The sequence below is a fragment of the Odocoileus virginianus genome, chromosome 22 (genome assembly GCF_023699985.2).
Source record: "Odocoileus virginianus isolate 20LAN1187 ecotype Illinois chromosome 22, Ovbor_1.2, whole genome shotgun sequence".
Taxonomy (NCBI): domain Eukaryota; kingdom Metazoa; phylum Chordata; class Mammalia; order Artiodactyla; family Cervidae; genus Odocoileus; species Odocoileus virginianus.
The window spans coordinates 19,269,965-19,297,585 of record NC_069695.1 but is presented as its reverse complement, the minus strand read 5'-3'; the positions used below and the strand labels follow the sequence as shown (position 1 = coordinate 19,297,585).

At 41.9% G+C, this 27,621-nt stretch overlaps 1 protein-coding gene across 16 annotated transcripts in view; it reads right to left on the bottom strand.

Annotated features, from left to right (window-relative positions):
- The window catches only part of EPB41L3 (erythrocyte membrane protein band 4.1 like 3), a 226,561-nt gene that overhangs the window by 53,111 nt on the left and 145,829 nt on the right, over window positions 1-27,621 (bottom strand). For all 16 annotated transcript variants that reach the window (XM_070452674.1, XM_070452675.1, XM_070452678.1 and 13 more), the window contains 2 exons: window positions 7,189-7,293; window positions 5,673-5,715 (listed from right to left, as the gene is read on the bottom strand). In XM_070452674.1, the coding sequence (XP_070308775.1) occupies window positions 5,673-5,715; window positions 7,189-7,293 (148 nt within the window). The remainder of the gene's footprint in view (window positions 1-5,672; window positions 5,716-7,188; window positions 7,294-27,621) is intronic.

Sequence of the window (27,621 nt, the reverse complement as noted above, 5' to 3'; positions counted from 1 at the left end):
GTTACAAGTCATAACATATCTGTCAATCAAATGTATTCTTAGTGATTATTTTTCCCCCTGTTCTCGAAAAAGTCCTCCTGTTATTCTAAAAATAATCTGGTTTGATTTTACTCTCCTATTGATTCCTATTCACTTCCTGCTAAAACAGAACACTTGCCAATGGTGAAGTTCATAATGGGAGCTGGCTCACCCCCAAGCAACTGGAATGAAAGCGAATGGATTAGTTATGGGAAATGGATTTACTGCTCTTTTATAATTTTCATCCACTTCAAAGTGAATCCAATGAATCATTTAGCAATGTAATTAAACAAACTCATAATAAATTCAGGGTAAACACTCTAAGTTGGAAACTAAGAGGTAATAAAAATAGAAGAAAGATATTTCAATGCAAAAATCCTCATTACAGGAAAGTGAGTTTCAAAGGACTGTGGACCTGAGAAGCATCTGAGGGGCTTGGTAAAAATGCCAATCCCTAGGCTCCACTCTCCTCTACTCCACAGCTCTGATCTCCACAAGGAGATCAAACCAGTCCATCCTAAAGGAAATCAACCCTGAACATTCACTAGAAGGACTGATGCTGAAGTTGAAGCTCCAATACTCTGGCCACCTTACGCCAAGAGCTGACTCATGGAAAAGACCCTGATGCTGGGAAGATTGAGGGCAGGAGGAGAAGGGGGTGGCAGAGGAAGAGATGGTTAGATAGTATCACTGACTCAATGGACATGAGTTTGAGCAAGCTCTGGGAGTTGGTGATGGACAGGGAAACCTGGCATGCTGCAGTCCATGGGTTCTCAAAGAGTCAGACACAACTGAGCAACTGAACTGAACTGAAGATTATAATTCAAATAACAATGAGGTCTCATAGGACATTATTTTGAAAAGTGGGAAAGCTTAAAGAAAATATAATCTATTTCATAATCAAGGGGAAAAAATCCAGTGAAATGAGGCATAAAATTTGAAATTAATATGCAGGGTAGATTTAAACTGAAATACATATCCCCATAGAGAGTTTGGTAGGAACAAATCACTGAGAAGCTATGGTTATGCCATAAATAGGCCTGTGAGGCTGAATCTGCTCAAATGATGACTCTGGTTAGAGACTTCGGAATTGGAAGTCTCAGTGCATAAAAATGACATTCTATAACACTGATATAGGCTTTTAAATTACAAATTTATGATAATTAGAAAACTGTGAAACTAAAGAGAATTCATTATTATGCAAAAATTCTAACTTTAGTCTTCTATGCCTGCCAAATCTTAAAATGTCTAAATATACTACGTTTATAGCATAAATGACTATCATATATTCTATATCATGAAATCACTATATTGTAAATACACTATACCCTAAGATAGTAGATTCAGAAATTTTAGATCTGTTAGGCGTAAAAGATGACTAGAATAAGAATTTTTTTATAAGAGTAAACTCTACAGGCTCAGAATTTTCTATTTCTCATAAATTTGTGATTTAAAATCTCTATCAGCTAGATTGCCATTGTCTTGAAAATCTCATGCTAGAGAACTACTGTGGGCCTACAACATAAAAATAATGGAAATATCCTTTCAGATCTGGTTTCCCTGGTGTGTATGCCCAGAAGTGGGATTGCTGGGTCATATGGCAGTTCTATTTCCAGCTTTTTAAGAAATCTCCACACTGTTTTCCATAGTGGCTGTACTAATTTGCATTCCCACCAACAGTGCAAGAGGGTTCCCTTTTCTCCACACCCTCTCCAGCATTTATTGCTTGTAGACTTTTGGATAGCACCCCAATGTTCATCGCAGCACTGTTTATAATAGCCAGGACATGGAAGCCACCCAGATGCCCATCAGCAGACGAATGGATGAGGAAGCTGTGGTACATATACACCATGGAATATTACTCAGCCATTAAAAAGAATTCATTTGAATCAGTTCTAATGAGATGGATGAAACTGGAGCCCATTATACAGAGCGAAGTAAGCCAGAAAGGTAAAGACCATTACAGTATACTAACACATATATATGGACTTTAGAAAGATGGTAACGATAACCCTATATGCAAAACAGAAAAAGAGACTCAGATGTATAGAACAGACTTGTGGACTCCGGGAGAAGGCGAGGGTGGGATGTTTTAAGAGAACAGCATTGAAACATGTATATTATCTAGGGTGAAACAGATCACCAGCCCAGGGTGGGTGCATGAGACAAGTGCTCGGGCCTGGTGCACTGGGAAGACCCAGAGGGATCGGGTGGAGAGGGAGGTGGGAGGGGGGACTGGGATGGGGAATACATGTAAATCCATGGCTAATTCATTTCAATGTATGACAAAAACTTCTGTAATGATGTAAAGTAATTAGCCTCCAACTAATAAAAATAAATGGAAAAAAATAAAATAAAATAAAATCTTTAAAGAAAAAAAATGGAAATATCCTTTTATTATGTGTGTTTAGAAGAGAAGGTGATTGTACAATAATTACATGAGGTCTGATACTTTTCTGCCTTGATACTAACAGAATGCAACTTTGGTGGAAAGAAGGTATTTAGTACATAGGAAACAATGAGAAATATAGAAAAAAACACCAAATTCCATTTCCCCAAAATCCCAATTTTCTGTGCCTCCTTTGTCTGCACGATTATCGCTTGGTTTTATGTTGCTGTCACAAACACTGTCTAATCTACGTGAGGAAAATTTCCTTTAAATCTCATGTCTGATCGTCCCTTTAGCTTGTCTCTTAGAAAGAAAGGTAGGAGAAGGGATACATGGGAAATAAAGAGAGAAAGAAAGAAAAAAAACAGAATTCCATTAACAGCAAAAAAACTACCTGTTTATACATACAGCCTTTCCTGCAACAGTACTATGATTTATCCTTGAACATTTAATACATTTTCAAAGTGCTTTGTGACTATAAATCACCCAAGTATGAAATAGTATTTTATTAATTAGGTGACTACAAAGAACTTAAATAAAGCACACAAAATGCTAAGATATATTTCAGCACATCTGCTTTTAATAACTCCATAAAAAGGTTCTCAGAACATATTCATCATCTTAAAGTTTTTACTGGACCTCTCTGGATAAAGGTGTGTTTTCACCTATTTATCACACCTGTAGCTTTCCCTGGTTTCAATCCCAATTTACTTCTATCAAACTACTTCATTATCAAGTTTCTTGTTAGTGATGACACTAAATTCCTCTCAAAAATATGGTGAAGATATTTTCATTGTACAAATAATTCATCAGGCTCTCTAATATCTAAGGAAAAATCCACTATTTTGAGATATTACCTAGCATTAAACCATTTCAAACTGCTTACTACTAATTACTTTTTATTTGCACATAGGGTATTTGGAGGTCTCAGCACATTCAAAGGCACTAGAAAGATCTGTTCTCTTTTAATAGCAAACTGTTGAAAACTTCGATGGGAATGATGCTCTTATTAATAAACTGGTCTTAAATTTAGTCTCCAAATAGAATCAGTTGCTCTGGAAAATTAAACTAGATTTTATGGACAAAAAATGAACTGCTTGAAAAAATTAACTAGTTATTTGAAATTATAAAGTATATCTACCTTTTACCATTTACCTATAGTAAAAAGCAACAGCTACAGAAAAGGATTAAAGAAAAAATTAGTTGTTCTCAACCCCTTACCTTGCAGGGACATTTCTGGGGGGTATTTACTATTAATAACATTCGTGCTCTTCCCAATAATCCACATACGTATATACATGTGTATATATATATATACACAACTCTGTTTTGCTGCACTGTATCGCACTGCACATGGGGGTCTTAGTTCTCTGAACCCTCACACCCTGCAGCACAAGCGTGGAGTCTTAGCTACTGGACTGCCAGAGAAGTCCCTACGCATAATTCTGTTTAAACAAATATGATTTATTTCTTTAAGGTCTCATTAATGAGAGCTAAAACTATATTTATTCTATCTCATTCTATTTAATAGCTACCTAGTATTTCAAGGCATGGCTATTTCATGATCGATTTTGGTTTTTTTTGTTTGTTTGTTTGTTTTCCATTTATTTTTATTAGTTGGAGGCTAATTACATTATTACAGTAGTTTTTGTCATACATTGAAATGAATTAGCCATGGATTTACATGTATTCCCCATCCCGGTCCCCCCTCCCACCTCCCTCTCCACCCGATCCCTCTGGGTCTTCCCAGTGCACCAGGCCCGAGCACTTGTCTCATGCACCCAACCTGGGCTGGTGATCTGTTTCACCCTAGATAATATACATGTTTCAATGCTGTTCTCTTGAAACATCCCACCCTCGCCTTCTCCCAGAGTCCACAGATCTGAAAGAGACACGTGCACCCCAATGTTCATCGCAGCACTGTTTATAATAGCCAAGACATGGAAGCAACCCAGATGCCCATCAGCAGACAAATGGATGAGGAAGCTGTGGTACATATACACCATGGAATATTACTCAGCCATTAAAAAGAATTCATTTGAATCAGTTCTAATGAGATGGATGAAACTGGAGCCCATTATACAGAGCGAAGTAAGCCAGAAAGATAAAGACCATTACAGTATACTAACACATATATATGGAATTTAGAAAGATGGTAACGATAACCCTATATGCAAAACAGAAAAAGAGACTCATGATCGATTTAATCATTTCCTTACACATGGATATTTAAGTTGAAACAGTTTTCTGCTATACCAATGGTATTATAATGAACTTTCCTACATGTACACATATGTACATACTCCCGTCTAACACATACACTGATAACACTTCTACAAGTAAAATTAGGGGTCAAAGAATAAGTACCTTTTAAATTCTAATAAATACTGAAAAAAAGTGTCTTCTTAAAGGGTTATATTTCTCCCAACTGAGTACAAAATTGCCAGTGTAGGGAATTATTAAAATTTTAAAATCTTTGCTCTGGAAAATTAAACTAGGTTTTATTGATAAAAAATGAACTGCTTGAAAAAAGTAACTAGTTATTTGAAACTATAAAGTATATCTATCTTTTACCATTTATCCATAGCAAAAAGCAACAGCTATAGAAAAGGGTTAAAAATTTAAAAAAATTCCTCATTCTCAACTCCCTACACTACAGTGCCATTTTCACTGAATAGGTGAAAAAATGTCTCATTTTAATTAGCTTTTAATTACTACTAAGATTTAGCACCCTGTCTAATACTTGTAGTTACCTGTTTTAAACTTTCTGTGTTGCTCCTGTAGTTTGGTCCATTAGGAAATGTGAAATGTGCATTTCTTAATTTGCCATTAGGGGCTAAGGAAAGAAGCTATCATCAGATACTAAAATTCAGTCTGACTTGTTATTAAATGACTGTTACTTCTAGCTTGACTGCTTGCCTTTCATACTTTGGTTAGGCATAATATAACATTAATAACTAAGCTTGGAACTTTAAAATGATTGTCAACAGGGGCACCGCTTGATTAAATCATATCTCACATCTGTGTACAGGCAAGGGACTAGGTCAAAAGTCATGTCCTTTTGTCCCCAGGTTGTAATAATTCATAACAGGTGATGGGTATCTGAGCCAGAGAAATCTGCCAAAAATAAAACTTGAGATCTTAATCTGTCTTTCAAAATACTGTATCCACACCAGCCACGTGGGTATGAGATACTAATTCAGACAAGCCCATGGTTTGAAAATCTTCCTCCCATTTCTACACAAAATAATCCAAAGGAACTTACTTCGAATCTGTTTTTTAATTTCCTTAGCAGGATCCAACCAGTTCTGAAAAAGAAGTGAGAGTCTGAATATGAATCAGAGAAGAGCAGAAATGACTTCGTGTTGAGTGGGCAGAGACACGTGCTAAGTGCACTTGGGAGGGAGCAGGGAGCGGCTGTCGGAAGGGCCCCCAGCTGGGTCCTGCCCCTAATAAGTCCAGCTGACTTCACTCGTCCCAAGAGGGCCCAGGCTGTTGTCTCATGAGAAGATGTGTGTGCGCAGGACTGAGGCTGGACAAAATTATTTCACAAGTGCCTTCAGGGATTCAAGCTAGCATAGAAACAGCGGAGAAAAGATGGCGGAGTCTATGTTCAAACAAATTAGGAGAAAAGTACTGAAGGTAGAGCCATCCCCCAGTCACTGAAGAGGATTGATCACAGGGCCCAGAAGACACTGAAATCTGGGAATGCTCAAGTCCCTGACATGAAATGGCACAGTATTTGTACACAACCTATGCAATCCCCTCATATACCTGAAGTCATCTCTAGATTATTTCTAACACCTAATACAATGGAAATACGATACAAAGAGCTGCTGGTACACCAGCAAATTAAAAATTCTGTTTTTGGAACATTCTGAAATTTTCTAAAAAAATATTTTTTGATCTTCTGTTGGTTGAATCTGCAGATGAAGAACGTGAGCACATGGAGAGTTGGCTATGTGTAACGTGACCCCACTGATGTCCTAGACGGTCAGCCCCCACGTAGTGACTCCTGTGATTATAGATTGTAAAGCACCTTCTTAGAATGTGTTCCTAACAAATGAACACTTGTTTGAGACTTTATGATTTTCTTCATCAGAACACCCAGGCATTTAATGATGAAGTTAAGACATCATCCAGTGAATTCAGTCAAGATTAAGTATGATTCACAGAATGACAACCAAACAAGTAACATTTATGAACACGATTGTGGTGGCTCAGTTTCCAGTATTAAAGAGACAATTTCTTCTTCCTCATTTTTTAGGTGGTTGAGAGGATAAGTGAGGAAAAGCCCTAAAGAGGCTGCATCAGCTCTAAGAGTCTACAGAGGTGGACTGGATACCTAAGACAAGACACATCTCATATTGTGATGAGGCAAGAATATAGAAAGCGTAATAAGACGAATTAACGGCATCCAGTGAACATGTTTTCTGTATATCAATGTATTTGATTCTCAGTGGCTCTAATCCACTGAAATATTATCATACCCTCCCCAAAGCACTATATAAAATGCTTTTCTGGAAGCCTAAAGAACTCAAGCATGAAGAGCAGAAACACTACTGTTTCTAAAAGACTCAAGATTAAAGGAAGTTGTTGATAATTTCCTTCATGAAGAAATAATGTGATAAACAGCATTTAGGGCCTCACACAGTGTATGTGAGGTGGAGGGGCGTGAGGGGTGGGTGTAGAATACAATCTACTGATTCAGTTTCAGTTCACTTTTTTGCAGTGAAGGGCAGCTGAAGCCAGAAGATTCTCTATTGCTTTGAACCACTCACCTTCTGGTTTTCAGCATCTCGATATGTAAGCCCAAAATAGTCTTTTTCTAGCAAATTCAGATGTTCACAGACTTTATCAAATAGCACTTGGCCTCTGGAGCGTTTCTATGAAGAACAAAACAGAAAAACAAGTTACCAAAAAAGCTCTTCAACATGATTAAAATGGGTACACTTTAAAATGTTGCTTGTTATAACTGTTCAGTAAATGATGAGTGGGTGTGATCAATTCACCATCTCCTTTTTAACTAGAAAAAGGGCTGAATCGAGTGGACCTAATGGTGCAGTGGTAAGGAATCTGCCTGCCATTGCAGGAGATGTAAGAGATGCGGGTTCGATTCCTGGGTTGGGAAGATAACCTGGAGTAGGAAATGGCAACCCACTCCAATATTCTTGCCTGGAAAAAAGGCAATCATCTGGGAAAAAAATCCATCAGCTTAATTTATGGTGATACACAGTATCTATCATGTTTTCATGTAAGACTTCAAAGCCCTTTCAACTTGGCCTTGGAGTCTGAGATGGATTAACCGTCAGCAATTAAGCTAAACTACTTTTTGTTTGCATAGTAGCAACATTTCACATCTCGTACATTACGCATATTTGTCTCTAAGATTTAATGCAGTAAGAGAAACATAAGAAAATTGATAAACAATGGGCATGCCAAAAGAGAAAGTATTCAGAAGATCTGTAAGTGGTATGTATTACTGTGCAAACGCAAGTATATTGGAAATTACTCAGCCCCCTCAAGCATGACTATTTGGGAGAAAAGATAAATTTAGGATAGAAAAGTGAAGCCTGGTTTATAGCTAGCTAAATAATCAATGTTGTATTTGAATAAAGCTTAATAATGTATGAAAATAAATTACATGTTAGCAAAACTGCTTAACACTCAACAGATATGAGTAAATGCTATGACAACAAAATGCTGCCTGCTAGTTTAAATCTTGTATTTGTAAATAATGGCATATTACTTCTGAAAAATGCGTAGTAAATCATAAAGTTTTCACACACACACAAAAAACAAACTGGTTCTTCTGATGCTTCCATTGGTAAGATCTAAAGTTTAAGAGATAAGAGCACAGAGGCTCAGAGGACTTAGATGAGAGAGGCAGTCTTGCTGTTGCCTATGTTGGTTAAACAGATAAACCTAATTCTGAATCTTCCTTATGTCCCTTACATCTGTGCAGACCTCTCTCCCTCTGTAAAATGGGTATGATACCATCTACTTCTTTGCAGCGTTGTTGTTCACTGACTCAATCATGTCTGACTCTTTGCGACCCCATGGACTGCAGCATGCCAGGCTTCCCTGTCCTTCACTATCTCCCAGAACAAAAGCATTCAAACTTGGTCCAATGATTGTACACATCAAGCATCCCACAAAGGTCAGCTGTTATCAGCCTAAGTGACTGACAAGAGGCAGAACATGTAATGTAGGGCTCAGTTTGCCTTTTTGTTGTAGGAGAACAAACATGGCTCCTTGTGGGGCTGATAAACATCCTTGGTACTCAAATGGTGCTAGTAGTAAAGAACCAGCCTGCCAGTGCAGGAGACACAAGAGATGTGCATTTGATCCCTGGGTTGGGAAGATTTCCCTGGAGAGGGCATGGCAACCCACTCTAGTATTCTTACTGGGAGAACCCACGGACAGAGGAGCCTGGCGGGCTACAGTCCACAGGGTTGCACAGAGTCAGACAGGATAGAAGCAACTCATCCCATGCACAACATTAAAATACCCTGCTCTGGGACTCTCCTGATGGTCCAGTGGCCAAGAACCCCCACTCCCAATGCAGAGGACCTGGGTTCAATCCCTGGTCAGGGAACTAGATCCCACATGCCAGACCTAAGATCTAGTGTAGCCAAAATAAGTAAACAATTAAAAAACATATCCTGCTCTTTCTTTAGATATCAATTATGTTTACTGCCTAACTGCTTTAGTTCAGTTCAGTCGCTCAGTCATGTCCAACTCTTTGCGACCCCATGAATCACAGCACGCCAGGCCTCCCTGTCCATCACCAACTCCTGGAGTTTACTCAAACTCACGTCCATCGAGTCGGTGATGCCATCCAGCCATCTCATCCTCTGTCGTCCCCTTCTCCTCCTGCCCCCAATCCCTCCCAGCATCAGGGTCTTTTCCATTGAGTCAACTCTTCGCATGAGGTGGCCAAAGTATTGGAGTTTCAGCTTCAGCATCAGCCCTTTCAATGAACACCCAGGACTGATCTCCTTTAGTATGGACTGGTTGGATCTCCAGAGCAGAACACAATATACATAACACACACACACACACACACAAATAAACACCAGTGTCTGGCCAAGTACTTTCTCAATGAGCAAAAACAAAAACCCAAATAAATAAACCTTCCTCTACAAAAACTTCTACTTTCTTTGACCCAGAGGACCTCAGCCAGGCCCTCAATGGAGGAATTATTCTCAACATGCTACAGGCAGCCTTGGGCATTGTTTTAATTATTTCTCTTCTTCCTTTTGTTTAAAAGATGGAAAGGTTGGCTCAGGCAGAGACCACTGTTCTAACTGGTTCTTACTTTTCTGGCTCCTCACCATTTGATTTCTGTTAATGACCTATGTGAGAGTTGGACCAAAAAAGAAGGCTGAGCACGAAAGAATTGATGCTTTCAAACTGTGCTGCTGGAAAAGACTCTTGAGAATCCCTTGGACAGCAAGGAGATCAAACCAGTCAGTCCTAAAGGAAATCAACCCTGAATATTCACTGGAAGGACTGATGCTGAAGCTGAAGCTCCAATACTTTGGTCACCTGATGCAAATAGCTGATTCACTGGAAAAGACCCTGATGCTGGGAAAGATTGAGGGCAGGAGGAGAAGAGGGTGATAGAGGATGAGATGGCTTGATGGCATCACCAACTCAATGGATATTAATTTGAGCAAACTCAAGGAGATCGTGAAGGACAAGCAAGACTGGCGTGCTGCAATTCAAGGGGTCAAAAATGGGGTCACACGACTTACAGACTGAACAACAATGACCCACAGCTTTCTCTTGAATAGACTAGACATTTTTCTTAAATGTATTTGGACACTATATATTTATAAACACACACACAAATATATACCTTTTAGTTTTCCACTATTTTACACCTTTAATACACTATTAAAATGCATTCATTCAATTAAATTAAATAATCACACACAAAATTCTTTTCAGGCTTCCTTTTCCACAAATTTCTATATTCATATTAGTTTGTCCTTTCTTTTGTTTTCCACATAGAAATAACCAACTTCAGGGCAAAATTACTTTCTTTTTCTTTCATTAACAAACAGTTCTTAAGACAATAACATAGTGGTCCATTCTTCACACTGAGGGGTTTGAAGGGATTTGTTTCTGTCTGTTTTGGCTCTAAGAACCAAGATGGTTTGTTTAGAATCTACTATAATGTTCTGTTGTTGTTCAGTTGCTAAGTCAAATCTGACTCTTTGTAACCCCATGGACTGCAGCATGACAGGCTTCCCTGTCCTTTACCGTCTCCCAGAGTTTGCTCAAACTCACGTGCATCGAGTTGGTGATGCCATCCAACTGTCTTGTCCTCTGTCATCCCCTTATCCTGCTTTCAATCTTTCCCAGCATCAGGGTCTTTTCCAATGAATCAACTCTTCACATCAGGTGGCGAAAGCACTGGAGCTTTAGCATCAGTTCCTTTCAGTGAATATTCAGGGTTGATTTCTTTTAGGATTGACTGGTTTAACCTCTCCTACTATGGATGGTTGGGCTTCCCTTGTGGCTTAGCTGGTAGAGAACCCACCTGCAAGGTGGTACACCTGGGTTCAGTCCCTGGGTTGGAAAGATCCGCTGGAGAAGGGAAAGGCTATCCACTCCAGTATTCTGGCCTGGAGAATTCCATGGACTGTATAGCCCATGGGGTTGCAGAGTTGGACACATCTGAGTGACTTTCACTTTCACTACAAATGGTTACATGTAAACAATGAAATTCCTATCTGCTAAATCTCAGCACAGCCACCAGCCAGTAGGATGACACCAGAAACACCTCTCACCTCTCACTCCTGCTCATCCTTGAGTGAGAATGGAAGACTCCCCGAGAAGACAGGTGATCACAGGCTTGAGGCTATAGGGCCCCTGTGCTCAGGGCCACCATCACTATGATCACAGCTTGCTGCCCCAGAGCCCAGACAGGGCTTCCGCACACGTAAAGGGCAAGACCCTGGCAATGGCTGGGGTTGAGACAGGACTATTTTCCAGCCCCACACAGGATCCCCTCTGTGATCACTCTCACCTCCCCTACACTGACTCTTATTATGCAGATGATTTTTTTCTAGCACATTAAGCAATTATTTCTACATGTTTGACATCATGTGCATCTCTGGGTAATAATATCTAAAATATGACTAAAGCTCAACAGTCACCTGGAACTTTTAGAGAGTTAAATATTTGGTCCCCAAAGAAAGGATGTTCATGAAGTGATCAAATCTAGGCACCTAATTTTCATAGGGTGTGTTTATATGTTGCCGTAATGAATCAAGAATTTAGTAGATTAAAAAACGCTTTTTTGGACAGAGCTATTCTAAAATCACAATAAACTGTGGAAAATTCTGAAAGAGACGGGAATACCAGACCACCTGACCCACCTCTTGAGAAACCTGTAGGCAGGTCAGGAAGCAAGAGTTACAGCTGGACATGGAAAAACAGACTGGTTCCAAATAGGAAAAGGAGTATGTCAAGGCTGTATATTGTCACCCTGCTTATTTAACTTATATGCAGAGTACATCATGAGAAACACTGGGCTGGAAGAAGCACAAGCTGGAATCAAGATTGCCGGGAGAAATATCAATAACCTCAGATATGCAGATGACACCACCCTTATGGCAGAAAGTGAAGAGGAACTAAAGAGCCTCTTGATGAAAGTGAAAGAGGAGAGTGAAAAAGGTGGCTGGAAGCTCAACATTCAGAAAACTAAGATCATGGTATCTGGTCCCATTACTTCATGGGAAATAGATGGGGAAACAGTGGAAGCAGTGTCAGACTTTATTTTTTTGGGCTCCAAAATCACTGCAGATGGTGACTGCAGCCATGAAATTAAAAGATGTTTACTCCTTGGAAGGAAAGTTATGACCAACCTAGACAGCATATTAAAAAGCAGAGACATTACTTTGCCAACAAAAGTTCGTCTAGTCAAGGCTATGGTTTTTCCAGTGGTCATGTATGGATGTGAGAGCTGGCCTATGAAGAAAGCTGAGCGCTGAAAAATTGATGCTTTTGAACTGTGGTGTTGGAGAAGACTCTGAGAGTCCCTTGGACTGCAAGGAGATCCAACCAGTCCATCCTAAAGGAGATCAGTCCTGGGTGTCCATTGGAAGGACTGATGCTGAAGCTGAAACTCCAATACTTTGACCACCTCACGCGAAGAGTTGACTCATTGAAAAAGACCCTGATGCTGGGAGGGATTTGGGGCAGGAGGAGAAGGGGAAGACAGAGGATGAGATGGCTGGATGGCATCACCGACTCGATGGACGTGAGTTTGAGCAAACTCCGGGAGTTGGTGATGGACAGGGAAGCCTGGCGTGCTGCGATTCATGGGGTCGCAAATAGTCGGACACGACTGAGCGACTGAACTGACTGATTCTAAAATCAATGGACAATTTACTTAACTGGAGACAAACACTTTTTAATCTCATTTGCTGTCTTCTATGAGTTGTTTAGTCATGTCTCTGACTCAAATGCATTCGCAGTTCATGTAATCCTTCACTATTAACATATGAACAACATGAAATGCTGAGTTTGCTTTGCAGTTACAAACCAATGGGTTTCCCAGATGGTACAGTGGGTAAAGAACCTCCCTGCCAACACAAGAGACACTGGTTCAATCCCTGGGTTGGGAAGATCCCTGGAGAAGGAAATGGCAACCCACTCCAGCATTCTTGCTTGAGAAATCTCATGGACAGAGGAGCCTGGTGGGCTACAGTCCATGGTGTTGCAAAAGAGTTGGACATGAGTTAGTGACTAAACAACAACAAACCAATGATGGACTGCCCTCTCTCAATCCTTTGTTTTCCTCTTAAAATTGGGTTTCTAATAGAGAAGATGAAGATACAGCCATCACCACCACTCAAACACAGCAGATGAAACAAGTCTCTCTGCAACATTAATGAAACTTCCCGAAGTCAAAGTTACTCCAATATTTTTATGTCTGTAAAACACTGGTTCTCAAGGTATAGCTTATCAACCAGCATCACCTGGGAAGTTTATATTAAAACGTTTATTTTCACTTTTACCTTTCTGCTTAGAGGAACAAGTTCTAAAAATTAACTTTAAAATGTTTCAGGACTGGGGAATTTCAAACAGTTCCAAAAGTACAGACAACAGTATATGAAACCCTGTATACTTATCACCCAGTTTTAAAAGATGCCTTTTGAAGATCACAACCTTGGTTCATCTGAGTTTTGCTCCCCTCATTCCACCCCCCAGTTATTTGGAAGCATCTAAGCAAATAATTTTGTCTCTATTTATCTTAGCATATAACTCTGTTCTTTCAAAAAATATAATTGCAATGCCTTCATCACATCTAAACAAAATTAGCAATCAGTCCATACTATCACCAAATATGTAGTCAGTACTTTAATTTCTCCAATTGTTTCAAAGATTTTCTTTTCATTTTCTTTGATAAGCCCATACATTACAATAGGCTGTCATATCTCCATAGTCTCTCTGAATCTGCAAGTTTTCCATTTATACTGGTTTTCCTGTTGAAATTAACTTGTCTTGGAGGTCAGGTCATTTGCCTGCAGAGTTCCCTCAGTCTAGACTTGCTGTTTGCATCTCCATGGTGTAATTTAACATGTTCCTCTGTCTTTTGTATTTCCTGTAAACTGACAGTAACATCTAGAAGCTTGACCAGAATTCTTATTTGACTGTTTTCTAAAAAAGACGCTGTGTGATTTCATCAGGAGGCATACAGTGACTCTTGCCTTTTTCGTAACATTTTGTTGTTGTTTAATTGCTAAGTCATGTCCAACTCCTTTGTGACCCCAAGGACTGTAGCCTGCCAGAATACTGGAGTGGGTTGCCATTTCCTTCTCCAGGGGATCTTCCTGACCCAGGGACTGAACCCATGTTTCCTGCATTGGCAGGCAGTTTCTTTACCACTAAGCCATCTGGGAAGCACAGTCATTAATGATCATTGCCCTAGACCCACCGATTTGAGATGGCAAGATGGGAATATTTTAATCCTCATCATTGCTCTCCCACTGATCAGCTGGAGCATGTCTATGAAGAGAGTCTCTTTGTCAAAATAATTTATCCAGTGACACAGTTTGATGAAGCCAGGATCAACACTCGCACCTTCTCCTCTGTTCAATTTCAAGACAAGTCAAGTCTCTAGCATCATCCAAAAGTCACCAATTAGAATTTCTGTCTTATGTTATCACTATTAACTCATGGGGGTAAACAAGGCTTGATGTGTTTCAGTCCATTACGGGTGTTACCCTTAGTGAAGCTCTAAATGTCCTAAATGCTCTGCCTGGCCTTTTGCTGTCAACTCTCATCCTTCACAACGCTTCTCTAGTGCCACTTCTTTATAGCACCTCCTGTCCTCCCAGCCAAATGCGATGTCTCTCATCTCTGGACATTCAAGCACTTATGGTACCAAGAGGGTACTTTCCACATTCCACCTTACATTGCAGCTGTCTGTCTGTGCATCACCTTTTATCCCAACCGACTATAAAGACATCTTCATGCTATCAAGCCACTTACACTTTTTTTTTGCCATGCTGCATGGCAAATGGGATCTCAGTTCTCCTACCAAGGATTACACCCATGCCCCTGCATTGGAAGCATGGAGTCTTAACCACTGAACTGCCAGGAGAGTCCCTCCTATACTTTTTATGGGACCTCATTTTAGTCAAATATCATCAAGAGATTAAAAAGGTAATGTGATGAAAATTTACATAAAATATTTTTTGCCAGCATATCATAACTAATGTTGCAGAAGCAATAATTTAACCTAGGGTTTTCAACCTTGGATCCTGGGAGCAGTAAAAATACACCAATATCCAGAAACCCATGTCAGGAAAAAAGAAATCAGAATTTCTGAAGGTGGAAGCATGGTCTTGTAGGTTTTCAAGATCTCGTTTGCAGGTATGGTTGAAAGGTACACTTAAATTAAGTTTACAATTTAAAAACTCTTAAATAGGAGGGCTCCAAAGCAACATTTCTTTTTTTTAGGAAATGTGTAATTTTTTCATACCAGTTTCTTTCAAGCCTCTCAGACCAAAACTGATAGCTACATGATGATAAACTTTATTTACATACAAAAACACAGTCTTAAAATATCCTTTCCAACAAATTTTCTTAAAAAACATTAAGTTCTCAAGAAATGAAAAACCAACCAAATGCTGAAATAAAATGATACAAACAAGCAATGTTAAACCACCAAACTAAAAAACGAAACAGTAAACTTATCAGTAAACCAGTAAAAGTTCATTCAAAGAATGAACTTGCATTGAAAACTATGAACAAAGTACACAAAATAAAAAAGCTTTCCGAGTTTGTTGAATTTTTTTTTTTAAGTGGTGGTATTTTCCCTTGGGAGAGCCAAAACATATAGACTTTAACTGAAGAACCTGATACCATACTGAAAAACCCTAGGTGGGTTAGGAAATGTCTTGATTTCCTCTTTTGTGACCGAGCAGAAGCATTCACATTCTGCCCAGCATGTTAGGGAGGAGACGAGAAGGAGCAAACACACACAGGCCTCTGAGCCTGGGAGAGGATGGAGGGAGGAGCTGCTCTCGGTAGCTGGCTAGGAGTCAGCACACCTGTGCCTGTGTGCATGCGGCATCGCTTCAGTCATCTCCGCCTCTGTGTGATGCTATGGACTGTAGCCTGCCAGGCTTCTCTGTCTATGGGCATCTTCAGGCAAGAATATGACCCCTGGAGTGGGTCGTGATGCCCTCCTCCACCTGGGGATTGAACCTGATTCTCCTGCATTGGCAGGTTGATTCTTTCCCACTAGTGCCACCTGGGAAGCCCACACCTGTGCACATGTCCTCCTAAAAGTCTCTGGAAATTGTGCCTTGATCTGTGCTCCCAAACACGAGCCCAAATTTTACTAAATCTCAGCACAAGACTTCAATAGAATTTGTCTTTTCTTTCAGTCTCTCAGAGCTATGAATCAGCCTGCAAGAAAGGCTAAACGCTGAAATTAGAGAAATTTGTAAAGTCAAGTATAATGTCCTCGCCTGAGAAGATGGGCTGCAGTTCTTATTTTCTGAAGCTGCACAATCACAGAGAAAATGAGGCAGAGACTGTCATCCTGCCTGAGAAGTACAGCTTATCAGTGGTCCCTACTTCTTAGAAGGGGGACATGGGGTGGGAGGGGGGGAAGCAAAGCCATCAGCACCAAGGCTGCAGGTACATCCTTAAGGCTCCTCAGGATCTGTGTGCATTTCTATAAACTGTTGCTTAAAAAAAGTCTTGTTACATTTCATCGCTCAGTTGTTGTGTCCACTGCAGCACACTAGGCTCCCCTCTCCCTTCACTATTTCCCTGAGTTTGCTCAAATTCATGTCCATTGAGTTGGTGACGCCATCCAACTATCTCATCCTCTGCTGCCCGCCTTCTCCTCTTGCCCTCAATCTTTACCAGGGGTCGTTTCCAATGAATCAGCCCTTCGCATCAGGTGGCCAAAGTATTGGAGTTTCAGCTTCAGCATCAGTCCTTCCGATGAATATTCAGGGTTGATTTCCTTTAGGACGGACTGGTTGGATCTCCTTGCTGTCCGAGGGACTCTCGAGTCTTCTCCAGCAACACAGTTTGAAAGAGTCAATTCTTTGGTGCTTAGGCTTCTCTATGGTCTAACTCTCGCATCCGTACATGACTAGGAAAAATCACAGCTTTGACTAGATGGACCTTTTCAGCAAAATGATGTCTCTGCTTTTAAATATGTTGTCTAGGTCTGTCACAGTTTAGGCTAAACCACGTGTGTTAATACAAGGAAATACATACGATACTGAGAACCTGCAGAGAAATGGACACTTCTGTACCTTCGTTTCAGCTGCTTTGAAATTTGACGGTGCACCAGCCCTGTAAGCACTTCCAGCTCTCCACCATGTATCTTCCTCAAACCGATTGCTGATTTTCTCCTGCAAATTATACCTTCCCATGGATTGAGGCACTCTGTGAACTTGCATTTCTGCCCCCCAAGGACAGGAAACTGGTCACTCTTTTTAATGTCCCCAACAGAAAGCCCTAAACACCAAAAACATTCAACATATGTGCCTAGTAAGTGCTCCTGGCATGAATCTGGAGGAATTTCTCCTCACATTACCTTGGATTAGTCTTGTTGCAAAATGCCATCTCTTTTTTCATGCTTCCTCTGAAATTTCATATTTGCTCACTGAATGCCTCTCCATTCTCCTCACTTCTAAAGGTCAGATGGAATTCTCTTAATTTCTAAATGATGGCATCACCATTTGCCTGGTGTTTAGGAGCATCTGAAGAGCTCCACAAACTGACCTGGCTGGAGTTTGAGCCTACACTGGGCACCAGGACTCCGTGTAAGTCATTTCTGCCTCAGTTTTCCTTTTTCTGTTAGAAAAATGTTCTAACACTGTCTGCCCTGAAATTTAAGTTTTTTTTTTTTCTTTTTTTTTTTAAATTTAAATCTACACTTAGAAAATAGCAAGAGTCCGTGGTAAACTCATGAATAAAAGATGATGACGGTGTCTGGTCTGTGACAACAGACTTAAGTCCCTGAGAGAGATCTGAGGCCAGGAAGGTCTGAGAAGCGCGTGGCCCCAGCAGCCCCGTGTGCATTTACTTCCATTTAGGGCTTTCTGTCTCAAGTGTACTTTCAATGCCAAGTTTAACAAGCACAGCAGGAAGTCCATTATCCCCATCACGACTGCCAGAATCCATGCCCCAAGGGGCAGGACTTAATGGAAACTTCCAGCCTGTGTGAAGTGAAGTGAAAGTTGCTCAGCCGTGTCCAACTCTTTGCGACCCCATGGACTATACAGCCCATGGGATTCTCCAGGCCAGAATACTGGAGTGGGTAGCCGTTCCCTTCTCCAAGGGATCTTCCCAACCTGGGGATCGAACCCAGGTCTCCTGCATTGCAGGCGGATTCTTTAGCAGTTGCGCCACTAGGATCCCAAGTGTGATCCAGACAGCAAATGCAAGGAGGGCTGATGTGAGAGGCAGAGATGAGTTTTTTCTGCCTAGACGTTATGTGTCTCGCTAGCGTGTTATTAAAATTCACAGGCAATCAGCTTTTCAGAAAACCATGACAGTTCTTTTAAACATTAATAAGTCCATCAATAGTTATTCTGCCGTTTTCTTAAACTCAGCTCAGTTAGCAGTGACAATCTGGAGAGGCCTGTGAAAATAGGAACTCAAAACCACTTCCTGGTGTAGCTTAGATTTTAAACAAAACTGATATTTTCTCAACTGTCTAGAGATTAGACAGTTGTCTAATGTCTCAACTGTCTAGAGATTAGAATTCAGCAAGCATTATTTAAATATCTTTAGGATGCAGTTTTAAAAGATATTATTCCTATCCAATTCAAGTTTGTTTCCCTACCATTCTATTCTAAATGAGGCTCATCAGAGAGCCCCAGCGCTGGACCCCGGCTCTACAACTAGCTGGCTGTGAGATGAGACAGTCACTAAAGGTTTCTGAACTTCACTGCCTTCCTTAAAAAATGGTAATAATATTGGTCCTTACTCATAAGACTGTTGCATTAATCAATACACAGGAAAGGACTTCCCTGGTGGCCTGGCGGTGCTTAAGACTCTGCACTTCCACTTCAGGGGTAGTGGGTTCCATCCCTGGTTGGGGGAACATAGATCCCATGTACCTCGAGCCCCTCACTCCTGCAAAAAACCACAAACATAGAACCCCCTGATGACCAAGGAACCTTCATAGCAGCACTGAATGCAGACCTTCCATCCTCTTCCATAAAACAGAAATAAAATTTATCAAAAAAACAAGAAACACAGGAAAGCATACAGATTGCCTAATAATGGCTTGCCAGGGGAAGCCATTATCAATCAATGCTGCTGATTATCAGCTGGCCCTTATCATAAGGAATCCAATTTATTCAGTTCTTTTCTGTTGTTTTTTTTTTTTGTTTTCCTTGTTTTTTTCTTTTTGCAAATTCAGGGTTTCTAATGCTGAAATTTGGGAGGGAGAATGACATACCACCGAAGGCTTTTCATCTGCAGTGAAATCACCCCCTATCTCTCGTGAAAAACAAATCTCACTGTACAGGTCAAAGGGGGAAATGTCTGAAAACAGTATCATTATCAGAAAACTAAGGGAACATTCCATTACCCTGTGCAAACACAAACCCAAAGTGGTTTTTAACATGCACTGGGTATACTGGCACACTCAGGTCCATCCTAGGCCGAACATGAGAGTTACAAATGATCATAGATACAGCCTCAGCACAGCCAGGGCAAGGAGGGAGAGCTCACAGGCTGGGAGCCCACCTAGGTTTGACTGAAATTCTCTGCAAAAACACGTTCAGCACATATACAAGAATCCCTTCGTGCACGTGAAGCTCCTCCACTGCTTTTAGAAAGACATCTTTTTCTTTCAGCCACAATCTGTTTCTGCCTTCATTTGTTGTAGCCATTTCATTCTGTTTGAAATGAGACTTCTGTGCTCAGAGCCGAGTGCCGTGGCCGATAATAGCTTTCCGGTGAAGCACGCTTCTTCTTGGCCAGCAAAAACACTGGGCTTGCTTTTGTACAAAGAGTTTCACATCACACGTATGAGATGTTGGCAGTGAACTGTCAGACAACATTTCCTGCTGTTAATCTGCTAGGGATTCAAGTCACTAAGCCAATGAGTGCCAAGTGAATGCAGAGAAGGAAGCCTGGGGAAGAGGGATGAGGGAAGAGACACGGACTTTTAAACCTGAATCACAAAAAAGAACCACAGCCTCTAATTCAGAATGACAGGGGACTTGGAGAAATATTTACTGGGAATTGTCATTGTTGTTCAGTCACTAAGTTGTGTCTGACTCTGCGACCCCATGGACTGCAGCATGCCAGACTTCCCTGTCCTTTACCATCTCCCTGAGTTTGCTCAAATTCATGTCGATTGAGTCAGTGATGCCATCCAACCATCTCATCCTCTGTCAGCCTCTCTCCTCCTGCCCCCAGTCTTTCCAAGCAGCAGTGTCTTTTGCAATGGAGTTGGCTCTTTGCATCAGGTGGCCAAAGTATTGAGGCTTCAGCTTCAGCATCCGTCCTTCCAATGAATATTCAGGGTTGATTTCCTTTAGGACTGACAGCTTTGATCTCCTTGCTGTCCAAGGGACTCTCAAGAGTTTTCTCCAGCACCACAATTCAAAAGCATCAATTCTTCAGTGCTCAGCCTTCTTTATGGTCCAACTCACATCCATATATGACTACTTTCCAAGACAATTCTCCAAAAATAAGAAAAAAATCAAACAAAATCCCCAATTGTGATTTATAACTCATTTGGTCAAGTAAAGACCTGGAGGCAATGCAGATGCTGACAGTGAAAATATAACTTTTCATACTGTACATTTAACAAGTATAAATTTGTAGAATGGTCACTTTTCAAACCTATACAGCAGGGGTTCCCAACTTCCAGGATCTAATGCCTGATGATCTGAGGTGGAGCTGATGTAACAACAATAGAAATAAAGTGCACAATAAATGTAATGTGCTTGAATATGCTGAAACCATCTCCACCCCTCCAGTCCGTGGAATCATTATCTTCCAGGAAACTGGTCCCTGGTGCCAAAAATGGCTGGGAATCACTGCTAAGGCAATGATGAATAAACCCGAATAATAACAGTCAGTGCTTTAAATAAACAGGTCTTAAGTGAACCGGTGTCTTTTTCACCAACTGTCTCCTCTTATTAACAGGACAAGGCTGTGAGCAAGCACACAGAGGAAGATTTCAGGGTTATTACATAAACTACTCTCATAATTTGGGGCTTCCCAGATGGCGCTAATGGTAAAGGACCACCTGCCAATGCAGGAGACGTAAGAGATGTGAGTTCGATCCCTGGGTTGGGAAGATACCCTGGAGGAGGGCATGGCAACCTGTCCCAGTATTCTTGTTTGGACAATTCCATAGACAGCGGAGCCTAGCAGGCTACAGTCCAGGGGGTCACAAAGAGCCAGACACGACTGAAGTGACTTAGCATGCATGCACACTCTCTTGTAATTCAAAAATGTAATTATATCCTTTCACCAGTAAAATTGTGGGTTTAAATTAAAATAATTGTGTAACCTATGAAAAACCTATAATGAAAATAGAAATGTCTGGCAAAAAAACAGGATAGGTGATCACACTTTCAACTGTACTTATGATCAGTCTGGCCTTCACTGAAAGCATATCATCTTTCAGATTAGCATTTAAATGCAGTAGATGCAGGGGAAAATTCTTTGCAACCATCAAACATGTTGATCCTATATACATATGTTCTCCAGTTCTGTTGGACACAAGCAGTAGCCCGTGTAGACTCCCTGGGGTACCGCCAGGTCTATACGCCCAAGGTCAGGATGGTTTTTGCACCATCCGTTCTGGATCAGGGACATCCTGGCTTAATGCTCCTGAGCTGGCAATCGTGAAAAGCCAGCGTTAATCCCTTGGCCTGTCAGCTCCCGCTCCTGGGGGCAGGGGCGGGTGGAGCCTGCTCAGCTCTGCACAGAAGAGAGGCCAGGACCCTTCTAGACCCAGACCCACCCTGCCCTCTTGGGTCACACGAGGTCGCCCCTCACCCGCAGCCATCCTAAGAGTTCACTGAACCTCGAGAGAATGTCACTCAGCTGACACCTGAACCTTAGACGGTGATTTCTTTGCATTCTGTGGTTATATTTAAAGTATGAATTGCATTAGCAAATGGTCACAAAATAACAATCACAAAAAAATTGAAATGACAAGGCGAACTGAATCCAGAAGACGAATGGCTTTTAAAGTAGGTACAGCCTTTTGCCCTAACAAAGAGCCTGTAACGTTCTTTCACTGACAGGAAAATTAAAACCATTCTATTCAAGCAAAAAGTCAAATATTACAATTATGTCCAGATGATTCTGCTTATTTTCCTGTGCTCACCCGAAAGGAGCCATCTTCCCTGGACCTTACTAGTGTTTGGGGTTGAACTGGGAGGTTAGGGGCTGAGGGACTTTGAGAAGTTCTTTAGGACTCAGGTGACCATGCTCCCCCTTCTCTGAAGGCTGATCCTTGGAGCCAGTCCTGCCTGCTCCCTCCTGTCTTAACAAGGACTGTGGGGCAGCAGGATGCCTGGGGTCTTAGGGGTTGGGGGGGATGTGAAGTGAAATTCCGAGGTTACTCCAAGATGTCGTCAAATGTATTTTCACTTGTGCTTTTATATCCCCCCAAAATCTTTGTGAGAATAAACCCACATGGGAAGACCAGAAGAGTTGGCTATCGGATTCAGTTCCGACAGCACAGCCAGCCAGCGTGAGGACGCAGTCAGAGCCCATGATGGTGGGGAGGAGCCCCTGACCCCCTGTGCTCCATCACATAACCTTTCTCCAATCCCTCCCCACTCCCCCAGGATTCCTTCTGCCAAATGAAGTCTGTACAAGCCACCTTTACACTCTGGGTCCCCCCAACACCCTCCCTCATCCTTCAGATCGCTCCTCCATCATCCCTTCCTCTAGGACCAAGTCCCAGAGAACGTGTTTTTATAGTTCCTGTATCCAGGTGGCAAATCCTGCTGGTTTGTTGATTTGAGTAATGTTAGTGGGAGAAGCAGGCATCCAGTGAACAACTGGGGTATTTTTATCATGTGGACACTGTGAGGCGAGCCTTCAAAACATGGGTTTTATGGATTCATCTCTTCCCACCTTCTCCCTCTCATTTTCTCTTCGTCCTGCTTTCTGTTTATTTATTTCCTTCTCATTATATTACAGGTATGTCTCTATATGCGTGTGTTCTACGTCGTGTCCACCCCCTTGTGACCCCATAGACTGCAGCCTGCCAGGCTCCTCTGTCCATGGGACTCTCCAGGCAAGAATACTGGAGTGTGCTGCCATTTCCTTCTCCAGGGGACCTTCCCAAGCCAGGAACTGAATCCGAGTCTCCTGTGTCTCCTGCATTGGCAGGCAGATTCTTTACCACTGAGCCACGTGGGAAGCCTACACGTATGTATGTCTGTAAAACACCTTAAGAACATGACTGAGTATACATCATAGAAACCCCAAGTTAAAATAAAATGTATTTTTGAAACAAAGTACCTTTAGAATTTGAGTGGGTTTTTTTTTTTCTATGATAATGAATTCTTGACTTCATATTATTAAGGAAGTTTGTCAAAACATGATATTTTGGACAGTGTTTTTTTTTTTTTTTAAAGGAATAACTGGAGACATGAACTGAAGCATTTTGCTTCGGGTAATCCTTGAAAAGCATCCCGCGCGTTTGACAAGTTCAGTCTAGGGGCACTTCCCCAAAGAACGTGGCGGCTCTTTAGTGGTTTTATTTGCTGTCACCATGGCATTCCATAAGAAATAACAAGTCTCTTTATTCCTTCCAAACACCATCCTAAGAACCAATTCCTTGTGCTCACTGTACGTCCGCATACCATCACTCATGCCTACAAGCAGCAGTGGGATGAATAAAGTGCATTCCTAAGTGCAAATATGACTTCGAGATTGGAATTTCTTTCACCCTTATTGGAAAGTGACCCCAAATGTGCATACCAGTTACACACAGCTGTCTGTCACACAGGACACATACATTCCGAAGCAGCAAAGATGCCTTGTTTGTCGAGGAGAAGAAACCCCCACTGATCAAAACCTTTCATGAATTAGTATCTAATCTGGCCATTTAAATTTGCCATTTGTAGACACATCCTGGAACCAAACCACAGGAAACAGTCACTAGGCAACACTAACAAAACAGATGAGTCTTGGCAGGACAAGCAAAAGGAAGACCCAAATTCCATTTATCTAGAGATAAAACATCCACAATAGGCATCCAACCAGGGATATCATACCAGGTTATGAGACGCTAACGTTCTTGATAGAACTGTAATGCATTCCAACGAGAATCCCATAATTTAAAAATCTGTGATCTAGTCTAGAAGAAGCAAATAAAAACCTGAAAGTGCATTGGCTGGTCATTACAAACCACAGAACTGAAGAGGAAAAGAATCCGTGGTTTTACAGCTCTTGAGAGAAGGAACCTGGCTCAGCTTAGATGCCCATCTGCCCTAGACCAAGAGGAGGGGGAAGATGTGGGAGGAGGTGGTAATTCCTAAATGAACAGCAGGCCATGACCACAACCCTGAACTGGAAAACTGCAGGAGACTATGCATTGGGTGGGTGGGGGGCGGGGGTCGGGAAGAGGGTATTGTTTTCTAATTTGAGATTTAAAGAGTTAAAAAAAAACTTTCTGAATAACACCACCCCTTCAGTTACTGAAAGATCATAAGATGACACAGTATGCTAATGTAAAATTAGTCCTAATGTTCTGTGTGGTAAGTTGCTTCAGTCATATCTGACTCTGTGCGACTCCATGGACTGTAGCCTGCCAGGCTCCTCTGTCCACAGGATTCTCCAGGCAGGAATACTGGAGAATGCTGGTTGCAGTTTCCTCCTCCAGGGGATCTTCTCAACCCAGGGATTGAACCCCATGTCTCTTATGTCTCCTGCATTGGCAGGTGGGTTCTTTACCGTTATCATAACCTGGGAAGCCCAGTCCTAACAGTCTTGTTCAGATTTTTTTAATTTGACGTGGATCATTTTAAAAGTCTTTATTTAAAGAATCTGTTACATATATATTGCTTCTGCTTTATGTTTTGGGTTTTTTGGCCCTGAGGATTGTGGGATCTCAGCTCTCCAACCAGGATCGAACCCTGCACCCCTTTCATTGCAAGATGAAGTCAAAACCACTGGACCAGCAGGGAAGTCCCCTGTCTTGCTCAAGTGTTCCAAGAAACAGGGATCAGTCATTCCTTACAGGAAATGTAACGTCATTGTTCTTATCACTTTGTGTAACTGAAATTCTAATGTATGAAGGACAGCAAAAAAGCCACATTAAAGAAATAAAGGGAGAACTGGCGTTGGACGGGGGGAGAACAAGAATCAGTCACAGTGAAGGATGCTATTTCTCCATGGACAGTACCTGGGGCATTCCATGGCCTCCTGTTTTCTGCTTTCGGTAGTGCCATGCCTTGATGGCAGTTAGAAAGTGATACTGGGAATGTTTCTCTGTGGAGAGTCTCTCCTGAACCTTTCTGAAGGAGATCCACTACTCAATCACAACTCAAAGATGTTTGCTCCTTGGAAGGAAAGCTAGGACAAACCTAATCAACGTGTTAAAAAGCAGAGACATCGCTTTGCCAACAAAGGTCCATCTAGTCAAAGTTATGGTTTTTCCAGTAGTCACATACAGAAGTGAGAACTGGACCATAAAGAAGGCTGAGCACCAAAGAATTGATGCTTTTGAATGATAGTTCTGGAGAAGACTCTTGAGAGTCCCTTGGACTGCAAGGAGATCAAACCAGTCAATCCTAAAGGAAATCAACCTTGAATATTCACTGGAAGGGCTGATTCTGAAGCTGAAGCTCCAATATTTTCACCACCTGATGAGAAGAGCTGACTTACTGGAAAAGACCCTGATGCTGGGAAAGATCGAAGACAAAAGGAAAAGGAGGTGACAGAAGGTGAGATGGCTAGACGGCATTACCGACTCAATGGACATCAGTTTGAGCAAACTCTGGGAGACAGTGAAGGTCAGGGAAGCCTAGGCGTGCTGCAGTCCATGGGGTGGCAAAGAGTTGGACACAACTTAGCGACTGAACAACAACAATAACGCTCAATCACAATCACTGCTGTAATGTCCCCATGGAGTCTAGCACATCTAGTTCCTAGGCTAGGGGTACGGCCCAAAGAGACTGGGGCCGAGTAGGAGCACCTACCAGTGGGGTGGGGAAAGCGGGACAAACCACTCCCACCCCAACTCGAAGAGTCAGTGTTGCCCAGACCTCTGCTGTTGATGTTCTTCCCACGCGTTCACTGGCCACCTGCACCATTTCATTCACTCCTCTGTGTGACTCACTGTAAACGGTACCAGCTCACACAGAGCCTATCAGCCTGGCTTCTCTTCCAAAGGTTAAACAATGTATCCAACTGCAATGGCCGATTGCCACTTTCATATTCCAGGCATCGAATTCAATAGGTTTACATTAGACTCGGTCTCCCCACCCCCACGCACTTTTCTTCTTATACTGTCTACCAATGCGGATGCCATTATCAGTTACCCTCTCTTCCCCGCCCTACATCCCTGCCCACACATCCATTTAATCATGTCTGCTCATGTTCAGGGTAGTTCTTGAAAATCCATCCCCTCCCCTCTGTCCCACTGGCCACCATCTTGCTTCTGGTCCTCAGCATCTCTTGCCAACTAGCATCCGTTTCAATTACTATTTAGTAGAAGTACCTTTTAAAAACACAAATGGTCAACTAGCTCCCCAAAGCAAAACCCCTCAGAAGCGCCCATCACCTACTGTGATTTCTTATCTCCCTGTGATTTCTTATCTCTCTTATCTCCTTATCGAAAGGTCACTGGTGCCAGATAGTGTAACCTAATTGTTAGATCTACTCTGCCTGATCCCTGGGGTTTCAGACAGAGTAGATCTAACAATTAGGTTACACTACCTGGCACCAGTGACCTTCCTCCGATAGGAACATTGTCCTAATCAGCTAAGCCCTTAAAAGCAGAGAGTTTTCTCCCGTTGGCAGCAGAAGGTAGGGAATAGAGAGACTTGAATGTAGAGGAATCTAAGGTGAGAGAGGTTCTCCACTGCTGGGACGGGCGGAGCCTCATGGACTGACAGCAAACTCAGCAGTCCTGAGTCGTCCCTGGCTGACAGGCAGCAAGAGGGGACCTCGGTCCTACAACCAGAAGGAAATGCATTCCACCAACAGCACCAGAAAGCACGGAGTTGCATCTTCCCCTAGACCTGCCTCTAGACGAAGATACAATCGGTGAAGAACATGACTTCTCCTCTATAAGATGCTGAGCAACAATCCAGCCAAAAACTGTGAGATGATATGTGTTACATCTCCAAGTTTATGGTAATGTGTTATACAGCTAGAAAACCAATTTCCTGGATGGCTCAGCAGTAGAGAATCGCCTGCAGTACTGGAGACACAGGGGAAGCAGGTTCAATCCCTGGGTCAGGAAGGTCCCTTGGAGGAGGAAATGGCAACCCACTACAGTATTCTTGCCTGGAGAATTCCATGGACAGAGGAGCCTGGTGGGCTACAGTCCACAGGGTCACAAAGAGTTACGCAAGACTGAGCATCCACACACACAGAAAACCAGTATGTGCAAATACCCAACCTTGTTAGCAAGTCAAGCCCATCCTTCCTTGCGGGCCCTTGGTCTTCCCTTTCCACTCTCAGCTGCTCCTGACGTTTCAAATTCTCCCTGTATG